This window comes from Mauremys mutica, chromosome 2 (genome assembly GCF_020497125.1).
Source record: "Mauremys mutica isolate MM-2020 ecotype Southern chromosome 2, ASM2049712v1, whole genome shotgun sequence".
NCBI classification, from domain to species: Eukaryota; Metazoa; Chordata; order Testudines; family Geoemydidae; genus Mauremys; species Mauremys mutica.
In genome coordinates, this window is record NC_059073.1 from 243,628,172 (window position 1) to 243,642,366 (window position 14,195).

General features: G+C 40.6%; 1 protein-coding gene across 13 annotated transcripts in view; it reads left to right on the plus strand.

Annotated features, from left to right (window-relative positions):
- THSD7A (thrombospondin type 1 domain containing 7A) overlaps nucleotides 1-14,195 on the plus strand; it is a 549,183-nt gene that overhangs the window by 334,337 nt on the left and 200,651 nt on the right. For all 13 annotated transcript variants that reach the window (XM_045005791.1, XM_045005789.1, XM_045005783.1 and 10 more), the window contains one exon: nucleotides 4,800-5,631. In XM_045005791.1, the coding sequence (XP_044861726.1) occupies nucleotides 4,800-5,631 (832 nt within the window). The remainder of the gene's footprint in view (nucleotides 1-4,799; nucleotides 5,632-14,195) is intronic.

Sequence of the window (14,195 nt, forward strand, 5' to 3'; positions counted from 1 at the left end):
TGAGGGGATATGATTGCACTCTATAAATACATTATAGGGATGATTTAGTTGGGGATTGGTCCTGCTTTGAGCAGGGGGTTGGACTAGATGACTCCTGAGGTCCCTTCCAACCCTGATAGTCTATGATTCTAGGGTGGGAGATGAGTTATTTAAGCTAAGCACCTATGTGGACACAAGAACAAATGGCTATAAACTGGCCATCAACAAGTTTATTCTTGAAATTAGATGAAGCTAATCAGAGGAGTGAAGTTCTGGAACAGCCCTTCCAAGGGGAGCAGTGGGGTGCAAAGAAACCTAAGTGGCTTCAAGACCGAACTTGATAAGTTATGGAGAGGATAGTATGATCAGACTGCCTACAATGGCATGTGGCCAGTCTGTGACTGCTAGCAGATATCTCCATTGGCCTGTGATGGTACAGTAGATGGGGAGGGCTCTGAGTTACTACAGATAATTCTTTCCCAGGTGTCTGGCTGGAGGGTCTTGCCCATATGCTCAGGGTTTAACTGATCACGATATTTCGGGGTGGCAGGGAATTTTCCCCAGTTCAGATTTGCAGATACCTTGGTTTTTTTTCATCTTCCTCTGCAGCATAGAGCATGAGTCACGTGCAGGTTTAAACTAGTGTAAATGGTGCATTCTCTGTAACATGCAGTCTTTAAATCATGATTTGAGGACTTCAGTAACTAAGCCAGAGGTTATGGGTTTATTACAGGAGTGTGTGGGCGAGGTTCTGTGGCCTGCAATGTACAGGAGGTCAGACTCAATGATCATAATGGTATATGAGCCAGTAGTTTTAAAAAATATTAATAAAAATACTATATATCAAGCTCTCATGGTTGTAAAGCTTGTAAATGTGAATTTTAAAGGCTTATAAACCAGAGACCCAAATTTATTATTTTTAAATCTCATGATTTGGAGGACCTGATTCGTGATTTTTGTTCATATAATTCTTCTCTCTCCCCTTCCATTGAGATTTTGTACTTTTCTTCCCCTTCAGACATAATTAAGGCCTAAGATTGATAGCTAGATAAACATGAGTGAAAAGTCATAATTTCACCCACAAGAAAATTTGTGAAACTTCTTGTCGTGGATATTTACAGATTTAGGAAGTTTTGAGGGCAGTTGCCCTGAGATACAATTAATTTGCAACAAATTACAACATTTTTTCCTTAGCCAAATTAATACATTTTCATGAAAGCTTGTAGAAATACTGGCCCATGCAGTTGAATGTTTAGGAGATGAAATTTACAAGGGTCCCACTCCTGCAAACATTGTGCTGCGCTTCACTTGATGTATGTGAGTTGTCCCTTTTGGTTCTCACCCACTTGATGAAGTTAAAACTTTCAAATATTCGTTTTTAAGAGGAAGCCATTTTAAATTTTATACCTCTCACCCCCCCCCCCCCCAAAACAAACCCACACACAACTAATACATTTTCCATTTGTCTTCTATGCTTAGAACTTTTAAAAATAGACAAGGTATTGTGTTGTTTTTTGTTTTGTCGTCTTATTCTTTTATTCTAACTCCTTTTGCACCATCTTTTATCCAACAGCAGATTTTATGGCTGCGTTAAAACCATTGACAGCATAGCAGTGGTAGAAGGTGCAGCTGAAATTGTGGAGTTAGTTCATACCTTTCCACAGATAAATGCAGAGCCCATTTATCACCTTCTAATACAGCATTTTTACCATTTTTCACATTTACATTACTGCAGTTTGCATTTAATGTCCTAACTACAATTTTTAGCATTTAGATTAGTATGAACATGAGATTTATTTGGGCCAGCAATGCTCAGCTGTCAAGAACAATTTTTAGATATGGTGCACTCTCTCTTAAATACTTGATTATTTCACCCTTCATCTGGAGTTTAGTGACAAAGATCTGATCTTTAAAAGAGTCTCTCTTAATTGGATACGTATGGTGTATATACAAGGTGCAGTAATGTGATAAGACAGGAGTTTCCAGTCTGCAAGTTGAATGAGTTAGCTTTATGTTCAGTTGTGATTGTATTACTATCCTTGCTTTAGTTGGTTTTTATTCTTTTCCTTTAGACTTGGTTGGTGTTCTTAAATAGAACTCCATGCAATTTTCTGAGGAAATGCAATCGCTTTGTGCTCAGTGTAAATATACTTAGAATAAAATGAATACAACGATGATTATGTCATTTGTGGAAGGCTGGTTAGAGATAAACTAGGGTAATCTTACTGAAATGGGAACAGAAATGTATTTGTACTTAAAACATGCATTTATTTTTCTGGGTATCTAGCTAAACCTTGGAAACCCTAATTCAAACTTAATTTGCAGAAAACAGTACAGGAGTTTTCATGTGCTGAATCTGGCTGCCAGCTGGCATTGCTATCATATATGTAATGCTCAGGTTTTAATATCCATAAGCAAACTGCTCAACTACAGTGCAGTGTATTGTAATCAAGAGTCTGTTCAAAAGTACACTAGCAAGGGCTACAGAGACTAAGTGCCATATCTTACCATAAGTCTGCTCCCAACACTCCCACTGAAGTTAATGTTAGAGTCACAGGCGACATTCCCAATGGAAGTTTTTGAAGTCTGTGGGAGTCAGTGATAGGAGGTCTCCAAACTCCTGCTAGTCACTGAATGGGAAAAAAAAATCTTTATCACTGTCACAAGGGCTCAACCTTGCAAATCCTATAACTTTACTCATGCAAATAGTCTCATTATGATCAGTGGGGTCATTCAGATAAATAAGGATTGCATTGTCTGGCCTCCATTGTGTGCATGGACACTGGAACTTCTCTGTCAAAGAAAGGACGTTTTAGATAGTCATCTGGTTTTATAAGATTTGTGTTTGGTGGTGGATATTTGTACTATGGAGAAATTGTGATTGTAATTTTGCTACACAGCCTGACTTTCTCCTCTTCCACAGTGGAGTGAAACAAAAATTAAAAACAATGTTTTACTGAGTACATAGGATAACTTATGAGAACATAAGTAAATGCACACTAAGGTCAGTATTGTTTCAACTTTTCAACAGAAAGTTAGCAGGATTATATTTTCTTTCTTTGCTCTCCAATGTAGAGTAACTGGGCATGAATGATTTAATAGAGAACACTAAATTCAGCACAGGTTTATTTTTTAGTTGTAATATAACCTTGTGCATATTTCATACTTTGTTTTAGCAAGACACCTATGCAAAAAGTCTGACTTTCATTTTGTGACTGTAATAATAACATCATAGCTGAGATTTTATATACCTGAATATCATAACATTTCACCCTTAGTTCAGATTTGCAATTTCGGCAGACAGAAATGGCATCTTTTCACTTTTGATCAATTTGTCAAAACTCAGAAAAATAACAGGCAGTAGCTTTCATAATAAACACAGTGACAGTCCTCCCCTTATGTAACTTGTGGATTTTTGTGAATTTGCCCTGTTGGATATTGTGCCTTTTTTTAAAACCACAGAAACCGTTTATATTGTAAGCTTTCAAATCCATGATAATTCTAATTGTTTTATTATTAGTCTGCCCAATGTATGCCCAATGTAGACCTACTATCTCTTTTTCATCACTTATTTCTAACATTCTGTAAATTTCCATGAACTGGTAAGACTTCATCTCTGAATATATATTTCATTAGGACTCTTCATGAGTTACTCAGAACAAAGGCTTACTTCAGTGTTTCTCAAACTGGGGCCACCGCTTGTGTAAGGAAAGCCCGGGGCGGGCTTACCTGCCCCATCCGCAGGTCCGGCTGATTGCGGCTCCCACTGGCCACGGTTCGCTGCTTCAGGCCAATGGGAGCTACTGGAAGCGGCGGCCAACTGGGGCTGCCACTTGTGTAGGGAAAGTTCCTGGCAGACTAGGCCAGTTTGTTTACCTGTCTGGTCTGCAGGTCCGGCCGATCGCAGCTCCCATTGGCCGCGGTTCACCGCTCCAGGGCAATGGGGGCTGCTGGAAGTGGTGCAGGCCGAGGGTCTTACTGGCTGCTGCTTCTAGCAGCTCCCGTTGGCCTGGAGCAGCGAACCATGGCCAGTGGGAGCCACGATCAGCCGGACCTGCAGACCGGACAGGTAAACAAACCGGCCCGGTCCGCCAGGGGCTTTCCCTACACAAGTGGCGGCCCCAGTTTGAGAAACACTGCCTTACTTACTCTGCTTCCTTTATTTTTTAGTAGTATGGGGAGGATTTAAAAGTTGGCAAAATAGGTCTCTCATCACCTGCAATGACCACTGTTTTTCAGATTTTTTTTATGTTATTCTCTTTATTTGACACCATTTAGAAAAATGAGAACTATGTAGCATGTGACTATGAAGTTGGGTTGCATTGGAAAAGCTAGACAGAAAAGCAAAATCTGATCTCCAGAAGAGTTTGCCTGTAGGTTGGAGCTGAGATTATTTACACATATCGTGGGGAAGCCTTTCTCCCATTTTGCTGGCAAAACAAATCTTGACAAATTAACTGTATAATGTTGTAATTCTGATGTGATCAATCCCTGATGAACTCCAGGAGCATAAATATTTTAATTACTCAACATAAAAAGAAAACTATGTAATAAAATCCATTTATAATCACAAAAAAGACCAGAAAACAGATGGATAGTCCCTCACTTGTTCTGTTATATAGGCTCTCTGAGATTGTACTCTGTAATAGGTGAAAATCAGTAACTTTTCTTTCCCACAGATCATACGAAGATCCTACTTTGTAGGGCTATTGGAAAAGAATACGCTCTTGATTCTTGTGCTTTCTCGCTGTATCTTGAGTTTAATAATTAAGCAGAAATTAAATGTAAAATATGAAAGTGGCTTTCATCTTGTTTCCTAGGTCCATGGGGAAGATGTATGGGAGATGAATGTGGTCCAGGTGGTATCCAAACACGGGCAGTATGGTGTGCTCATGTGGAAGGATGGACAACGCTGCCCACAAATTGTAAACAGATAGAGAGGCCTGAGAACCAACAGAACTGTTTCAGGGTTTGTGATTGGCACAAAGAACTGTATGATTGGCAGTTGGGCAACTGGAATCAGTGCCAGCCAGTTATTTCAAGGAATCTTGAAAAACCAGTGGAATGCATCAAAGGAGAAGAAGGAATCCAGATGAGAGACGTAACTTGTGTCCAAAAATCAAATGGGGTTTCTGCTGAGGATGTCATATGTGAGTACTTTGAACCAAAGCCACGCCTGGAACAGGCATGCCTCATCCCTTGCCGCCAGGACTGTATTGTGGCAGAGTTCTCTCCCTGGTCAGAATGTTCCAAGACTTGTGGCAATGGGCTTCAGCATCGAACTCGTCACATTGTTGCTCCATCTCAATTTGGTGGCTCTGCCTGCCCTAACCTGACTGAATTTCAGATCTGTCACTCTACCCCATGTACTACTGAAGAAAGCATGCATAGCCTGAATGTGGGACCCTGGAGTACATGCTCAGTGCCCCACTCAAGACATATAAGGCAAGCAAGGAAACGAGGGAAGAACAAAGAAAAGGAGAAGGACCGAGAAAAAGGAGTACGGGATCCTGAAGCTCAGGAGCTTATTAAGAAAAAGAGGAATCGGAATAGACAGAACAGACAAGAGAACAAATATTGGGATATACAGATTGGATATCAGACCCGGCAGGTTACATGTACTCACAAAAATGGAAAAACTGCTGCCTTGAGGTAATCACTGTTTATTAACTTGAACATCTGTGTGTCTGTCTGTATAGTTGGAACTTTAAGAAAAGAATGAATAATCTCCTTATAATTGTACTGTTGTATGCACTTTTATATCTGCATAACATGATCTCTTTCTAACTCTGTCTTACCCTGTCAAGTTTAAGATTTTTCCATAATACATTTGAAAAAACATAGCACAAGTGATGTTGATCGTACTAAATATCACTTAAACATGCCCTATTAAGTGTTATACACCATCTAGCCTTTGTTTGTCTAAATATGTATCCTAGAAGGCTCACTGAAAGCCTGAGGTTATTCAACAAATGTGTGTTCTGTTTCTCTAGCATTTTGGCACCTTTTTCCTCCATAACAAGTGAAGCATGCTTGAGAACAGGTGATGTCTGCATTATTGTATTTAAAGCTTTGGGCGCACACAGTAATAGGGCTGGAGGGGGTGTCTCTGACAGACGCTAGAAAAATAATCTGAAAAAAGTCAACATATATCTATTCCAGATTTTTTTGGTTTTGAAATGCAAATATGTGAAGTACTCCTGCTCTTTACATAACTGGTTTCTGTTACTGATTTTGTTTCCTAGGGCTAAGCTCCCGAAAAAGATACTTCTATGAAAAATGTGTATTTTACTTCCAAATATTTTTATTCTCTCTTTCCTCCTTTTGCATCTTTCTTATATATTTCTGGGTACAAAAACGATGCATTTTAATATAGTCAAATGTAAAGATATGTATGTAGGAGCAAACAGTACGGGCCACACTTACAGACCTGTATTGTTTGCTCCTACATGTGGGTGATGGGTGGAAGGTGGAAGGATGGGGATGGAAGCAGTGACCCTGAAAAAGATGTTCAGTTTTTGCCGAATAATCAGCTAAACATGAGTTTTGGGTTTAATGGTGTGGCCACCAGGACTAATGAAATCTTTGGATGTATAAATATGGGAATATCAACTAGGAGTTGGGAGGCTCTATTACCATCTCTGCATTTGACACTGGTGCAACTGCTATTGGATTACTGTTTTTGTTCTGATGTCCACAATTCAAGAAGGATGTTGATAAATTGGAGAGACTGAGAAGAGTCATGAGAACAACTAAAGGATTAGAAAACATGCCTTATAGTGATAGATTCTAGGAACTCAATCAATTTAGCTTATCAGAGAAAAAGGTGAAGGCATCACAGTTTGTAAGCACTTACATGGGGAACAAACATTCTAAAATAGCCTCTTCAATCTAGCAGACAAGGGTTTAATGAAATCCAATGGCTGGAAGTTGAAGCTAGACAAATTCAGACTTGAAATACGGTACACATTTTTAACAGTGAGAGTAATTAACCATTGGAACAACTTATCAAAAATTGTGGTGGATTCTTGACCACCATTAATTCTTAAATGAAGATTGGATGTTTTCCTAAAAGATATGCTCTAGTTCAAAGAGGAATTAATTCAGGGAAGTCCTATGACCTGTGTTATACAGGAGTTCAGACTAGATGATCACAATTGTCCCTTCTGGCCTTATAATCTATGAATCTATCCTCTTTCTTTTTTCTGTGATTTTTCTCTCCTCCAAGGTTACATTGCTTTCGCTCTTAGAGATCTGCACTCTGATTCTGCATCCTCCCAGATTTTGACCATTCCTTCTTCTCACTGTATTCCCTTCCATGCTGTTCTACCTCCTAGGCCTCCCTCTCCAATTGGAACTTTCCCTTCCCAAGTCCCCCAGCATGTTTCCCTTCATTTTAATTCTCTCTTCCCTCCATGATCTCTTCCATTTTTTGCCTTCTGTCATCTGATCCTCCCCACTTTCTTCCCTCAAGTATAGCAGGTGATTAACTAATATGACTCCCACTGTTATATGAATGACCCTGCTATCTGAATTAACTTGTCACCCACTGCCATTAGATTATCTTGTACTGTGGATATTTTCATTTTGTCATTTAACTCTTCATTCAGTATTTAAAAGTGTATTTAGTTCAACCATTCCGTCAGGGCAGCATTTAATACCGCCCTTCCAATTATGTAGAGTTTTGAGACAGGTAACACAAAAGTTCAAAAAATATTTTAAATCAATTCTTTATTACCTTATATCCATGTCTAGTTACAAGAACCCTCCCAAATATTAGTTAGAATAATATGGTCTATCATTGCTATTACTACTACTTAGCGTTACATAACAGTTTTCATTTGTGGATTGCAGTGCTACCCAAAAGTGGTTAAGTTTCATTATCCCTAATTTACAGAAGAGGGGGAAAAAACAAAACTGAAGGCCCCATGTGGTGTTCTGCTTGAGAAGACACCTAAGGCCTGATTTTCAAGTATACTTATCAGCTGCAGTTCCCCACCTGTTTTGAACTTGGCATCCAAAAAGGAGATAACATTTCTAAGTGTCCACCAAACTTAGTTATCCCAAGTGACTTACTGAAAGTGAGTCGAGAGTAGAGCTGACAATATAATTCAGGTCTCTGGACTTCCGGACTAGTGGCCTGTACACCAGACTATGATGCCTCCCTTGTAAATGATCTAAAGACTTGAAAAACTATCATACGGCAAGACATCTCCTAAAGAAGGTGGGGAATGAGATTGGGGCATCCATTATCTGGTAGAACGAGGAGACAACCCCCTGTTCCCAACTCCCGTAACCTTTGTATTAGGTGTGAGCAGTGGGATCCTAGGTTAACGGGGTTGAGAGGCTGATGGCAGCCCTCTATCCGGTTGAACAGATTACTATAGGAATGATGATCTCCACTGGATGAGTTATCACTGGTAGTTCCCAGTTGTGTTACTTAATAGAGTTAGGTCCTAGCAAAAGCATATTCGTCATGTCTGGGACAATGAGGCAGGATTCCTACAGACAACATCTTAATTCACCAGATAATTCTGATTCATTCCCAGAGCAGATCCATCCTGTAGACTGAATGAGGAAGGGGTGCTGTGGAAAAATTCTATGTGATATGAAGTTAAAATTAGGGCTGTCAATTAATCGCAGTTAACTCACACAATTTACAAAAAAAATTAATTGTGATTTAAAAAATTAATCACGATTAATTGCAGTTTTAATCACACTGTTAAACAATAGTATACCAATTGAAATTTATCAAATATTTTTGCATGTTTTCTACATTTTCAAATATATTGATTTCAATTACAACCCAGAATACAAAGTATACAGCGCTCACTTTATATTATTATTCTAATTACAAATATTTGCACTGTAAAAATGATAGAAATAGCATTTTTCAGTTCACCTCATACAAGTACTGTAGTGCAATCTCTTTATCATGAAAGTGCAACTTACAAATGTAGATTTTTTTTTGTTAGAGAACTGCACTCAAAAACAAAACAATGTAAATGTTTAGAGCTAACAAGTCCACTTAGTCCTACTTCTTGTTTAGCCAATCGTTAAGAGAAACAAGTTTGTTTACATTTATGAGAGAGAATGCTGCCCGCTTCTTATTTACAATGAACAGGCATTTGCATGGCACTTTTGTAGCCGGCATTGCAGATATGCTAAACATTCGTATACCCCTTCATGCTTTGGCCAGCATTTCAGAGGTCATGCTTCCATGCTGAGGACACTCATTAAAAAAAAAATTTGTTAAATAATTTGTGACTGAACTCCTTGGGGGAGAATTGTATGTCTCCTTTTCTGTTTTACCCGCATTCTGCCATATATTTCATGTTATAGCAGTCTCGGGTGATGACCAGCACATGTTGTTCATTTTAAGAACACTTTCACTGCAGATTTGACAAAATGCAAAGAAGGTACCAATGTGAGATTTTCTTAAGATAGCTACAGTACTTGACCCGAGGTTTAAGAATCTGAAGTGCCTTCCAAAATCTGAGAGGGACGAGTAAGTCTTTCAGAAGTCTTAAAAGAGCAACATTGCAATGCAGAAACAACAGAACCCAAACCACCAAAAAAGAAAATCAGCCTTCTGCTGGTGGCGTCTGACTCAGATGATGAAAATGATCAAGCATCGGACTGCACTGCTTTGGATCATTATTGAGCAGAACTTGTCATCGTCATCATAGATGCAGTTTGAAGCAGGAGTCCTCCCCTCTTGCGCTCTCCTGCTCATGCTTCCTCTTGGTATCCCATTTCCCCAAAGGGAAAAGGCCCAGGGCTCCTGCTGCTGTGGGGAGCCCCGGCCCTTTAAATCACCGCCAGAGCCCTGCCGCCACTACCCTGGCGCTCTGGCAGCGGGGCTCAGGCCGCGCTCTAAAGGGCCTGGGGATCCCCACCACCGGAGGGGAGTTTACAGTTTAGTTTACAGTGAATTTTAGTTTACAGTGAATACTGTTAAGCATTTGTCTGTTTAGGACCTTATCTACTTTAGTGCTGGGATTCCCTCCAAGACCTCTTTCCACTTGGCTTCCTAGGAACTCAGTTTGACTCCAGCCTTCATCACTCAAGTATTTTTATTTGGCATACAGCAGGGTTATGCTGAGTTGATCAGACTCAAACACAGCTGGGCTGGATGTAGGGTAAATTACAGCTCCAAAGTTAAACAGAAACCTGCTCCCTTTATACGCATTACACATGTCATTGCATTTACTATACATTGCATCACACATTTTTGGATTGGCTGGTTAGTTTGCAGGAACGAATCCATATGCAGTATGCACTATTCATGCTTCGACTTTCTCTTTATCTCATCTCTACATTCTTAATTTATGGTGTCCCTTGTTATCTAGTTCATAGCAAATAGTTCCATTGTATTCTCCCTCAGACATTGTCTTCATAGCCTAGTGACCTATTTACTTATCTTATTTAGCACAAACATTCTGTTTTCAGCCTGATCATTTCCTTCCCTAATTCTGTCTTCCAAAAAATGAGACCTCCCTCCATGTGTTAATTATTCATGTTGGGCCAGGGCTAAGCTACATGCCTCTGCTTCTGTCTTTCTTTTTATATTCGCATTTGTTTCATTTGAATCATATTCCTGTCTTTCTGTGCTTTCTTTTTCAAGTTTATTACCCAAAAGCACATTCCCAAGGCCACAGTGATGGTAATCATTTGAACTGCCATTGATATTAGGCTTAAAGTACAAACCAGTGGGGTGCAAGCTCACCTCGTCTGGTATAGCCCACCATGATGTTTCCACTGCCTGAACAATATCATTCCCAATTGCTTAGTGTTTGGCTGTTTGTTAGGCAATGGACACCAATTGCTCTATTTTCCTTTGTATCAAATCAGTTGTGTTAACAGATGAGGATGGTACAGGTGCAAAGAGATGGGTCACCAGTGTTTTCCATTGTTGCCTGTCACAGTCTCTGTCACGTTCTCCTTCATCTGCACGCTTGGCCATAGGACATGGGTCCCAATCTGAGTCAGAGAGGTGAGGTTCAAACAAACCCCATCCAGGTTCCCCTGGCATGGTGTCCCCACTGAAAAACTGTGATATTCCAGAGCACATACTGTGTACACACAACGTACTGCCTCCTTCACACTCTCTTTAAAGACCAGTCGTGCCCAACCTCCCTCTACTGTGGTCAGGTTCAGTTGGGCTGAGCACTCACAGAACCATCTGTGCTAGATTCATTTACAGCAGGCTGTGTTTATTTCATCTCCTCCTTGTGTTGCCATTTTCACACTGAGATAATGCTGTTTATAGGTCCAATACTTTATTTTACCTATACTGTTAACATATACCAGTTCTCTAGAATTACCTGTCCATCCACAAACAACAATCATTATTGTCATAGTTGAATTATAATTGTATGGGGTGCCCAAGGTCCAGAATCTTCTAGCCTCACAAATTGCAAATTTTCTTTCCCAATATTACGAATTTCTTTTTCCAGTAGTGTGGTTCAGATAAGTGTGCTGTTTAATAACCTTGACCATTCCACCTATTTCATTTCTTTTATTCCATGCATCAAAAATTTGTTACCATATATGCTGCACTCAATTGCCTGAGAAACATAGATATTATTTAATAAATTAATTATAGTATTTATAGATATTAGTTAGTTAATTTTAATGTTTCATTCCTTAATGTTTTTGAATTTTATAGGGAGACCCCAACTTCTGTGCCACCTAGTATGGCTGCCACTGTGTCCCTTCTGGCTCAACAGTTTCTGTAGAGTACCTTTTTATAAAATAAAAAAAAGATTGTATGGTTGAGGTGCTTACTTTGGGCTGGTGCAGGATGTTGCGTTATTTATTATTTGCCACCAAAACAGCCGAGTTCTATTTACATACACGTTCACCAATTATTTTACCTTAGAAAACCCCCAGACTTGTTTATATGCCACAACATTTAGCACCTTTTGAATAACGTATTATCAACCCATAGACTCAATCAACTGTTTTTCTGTTGTTCTGCATTGTGTCTAATCCGCAATGGTGAATTTCTTTCGTTTGAGAGTCTGACATAGCCTATACATTTTTAATAAGCGTGGGTGCCCATAGCGTTATTCAGTCAGAGTTCATTTCTGTTGTAAGTACCAGCTTCATCATTGTACGGAGGCTGCAGTTATGACACCAGCTTGTCAATATTACTGAAGTCTTGACAAATCACACCCAAGTCTGGATTTAAGATGGAAATGTACACTCTGCATTGAATAACTGAAACATTAGCACTGAACCTTCTCTCCCCCCAACATCCTATTTGTTTAAGACTTTTCAAATGCTGAAATAATGTTTTGTTCTTTGAATGTATGGTCACATTTGTGCACAAACAAATCAAGACCAAATGCCTTTATGGAAGATATGTTTTAGCCAAACGCAAATTATTGGTCTCAATGCATGGGTAACTGTAAATTTAATGGTCTGTGCTATACAGGAGGTTAGACTAGATGATCTAATAGTCCCTTCTGGTCTTAAACCCTATGAATGTTGAGTACCTAGTGCTCTCTTAACTTCAACATAAGATGAGGATCCTCAGCAATACGCAGGATTGGGACCTAGGATCTTTAACACAGATTTTTCCACACCACCCTTTCAAGCATCTTTTTGAATATATCACCAGAGAATTTCTATCAACCTGTCTTAACAAGAGTGCTGAACAGTTAAATAATTCAAGAATTTTAGAGTGAGATTCTATCTAAGATTTAGAATTCATTGTATTTATGCCATGTAACTACTCTGTAACTAATCATGTAACTTCTGCTTCTTCTTTGAGTAGTGTCCCTGTGGGTGCTCCACTGTATGTGTGTCTGCATCCCTACACTGCTGATTGGATAACTTCAGTAGCAGTGTCCGTTGGGCCCACACATGTGCTGTCTTTCCTCATGCTGCAACACAAGGCTAGTCAGTGCATGCACGGGCTAACTCTCCTCAGTTCCTTCTCAACCGCCCCTGGCTGGAGACAGAGCCATTAGCAGTCTGTTAATGCTACTGCTCTTCTGTTTGCTTTTCACAGTTACGTAGTTTTTCCCTAGTTGTTGCTCTTCTGTTCTTTCTTTCTTTTTCTACCCTTAAAAAATATTTTCTCCTACCTTTTTTCCCACCAGGGACCCTTCTCCTTAGCAGGGTACATTCAGCTCCCCAGGCTTCGAGAAATGCTGCACTTGCAACAAGTCGATCCCAGTCACGTATAAGCACTCTCAGTGCATCCACTGCCTCGGTGAGGGCCACATACAACAAAGTGCACCCTCTGCTAGCAGCTCTGGCCAAGATCCCACAAGGACAGAGAGTTTCGCCAGATTATCTTCATGAAGACAGGTCTCTGACCTCAGTCTCCCAGCGGATGTGAGTCGTCCCCACGACCTTCGACTTCTACGGAAAATGGGTAGAAGAAACAGACTAGGGACTCCTCTCACAAGACCTCCAAGAAGAGTGTGGGAAGTCCACTAAGGGAGCCTAGAGACAACCGCAAGCGATCACCATTTCGCTCAGTATCCTCCACACTGCTGGCATGGAGACCACAGTCTGGCACTGATGCATGACCACTGTTGGCTACAGGTACCACTGACAGACCCGTGGACCCTATGGGCATGGGTTTTGACTCTTCAATACCAAGAGACAAGAGCAAGCAAAAGAAGATGCTCCCAGTATGTGAATCCACCTGGGTACAGCCAGTTGGCAGCTCACCCAGCACCGGAGAGACCAGTACAGAAAAGGGCTCTGTCTCCCTCAGCACCACTACCAACACTGGGACGTTCAGTACCAGCGGATTTCCATCACACCAGAGACCTTGGCTTATGGATGCACCCCAGCCCCCACCTCTCGGTACTAACATAGTGGCTCCAAGCCTTTACTGGGCACAGGGGATATCCCCCCAGCCAGCCATGCCCCTCTGCTATCTAGTGAGTGTTTGAACAGTGAACCGGAGGAGGTTGTGTCACAGTACTCCTCCCAAGCTCCATATGAGAGTCACTATGAGCAGAGTCCAAGAACATACCCACAGATGGCTCCACCACCACCTCCATCTTGGTACGGCCACCTGTGGGCACCCCCATCAAGCCCTATGCCACAATGGCAGTATTGGAACTCTTGGGCAGCACACCGATAGCCTGCCTCGCAGGCTTCAAGCCTTGCCTGAGAGCCCTCTAGGCATACTCCCTTGGCAACAGCACCTAGGCCTTAGAACTACCTCAGGAGATGGAGAAATCTGG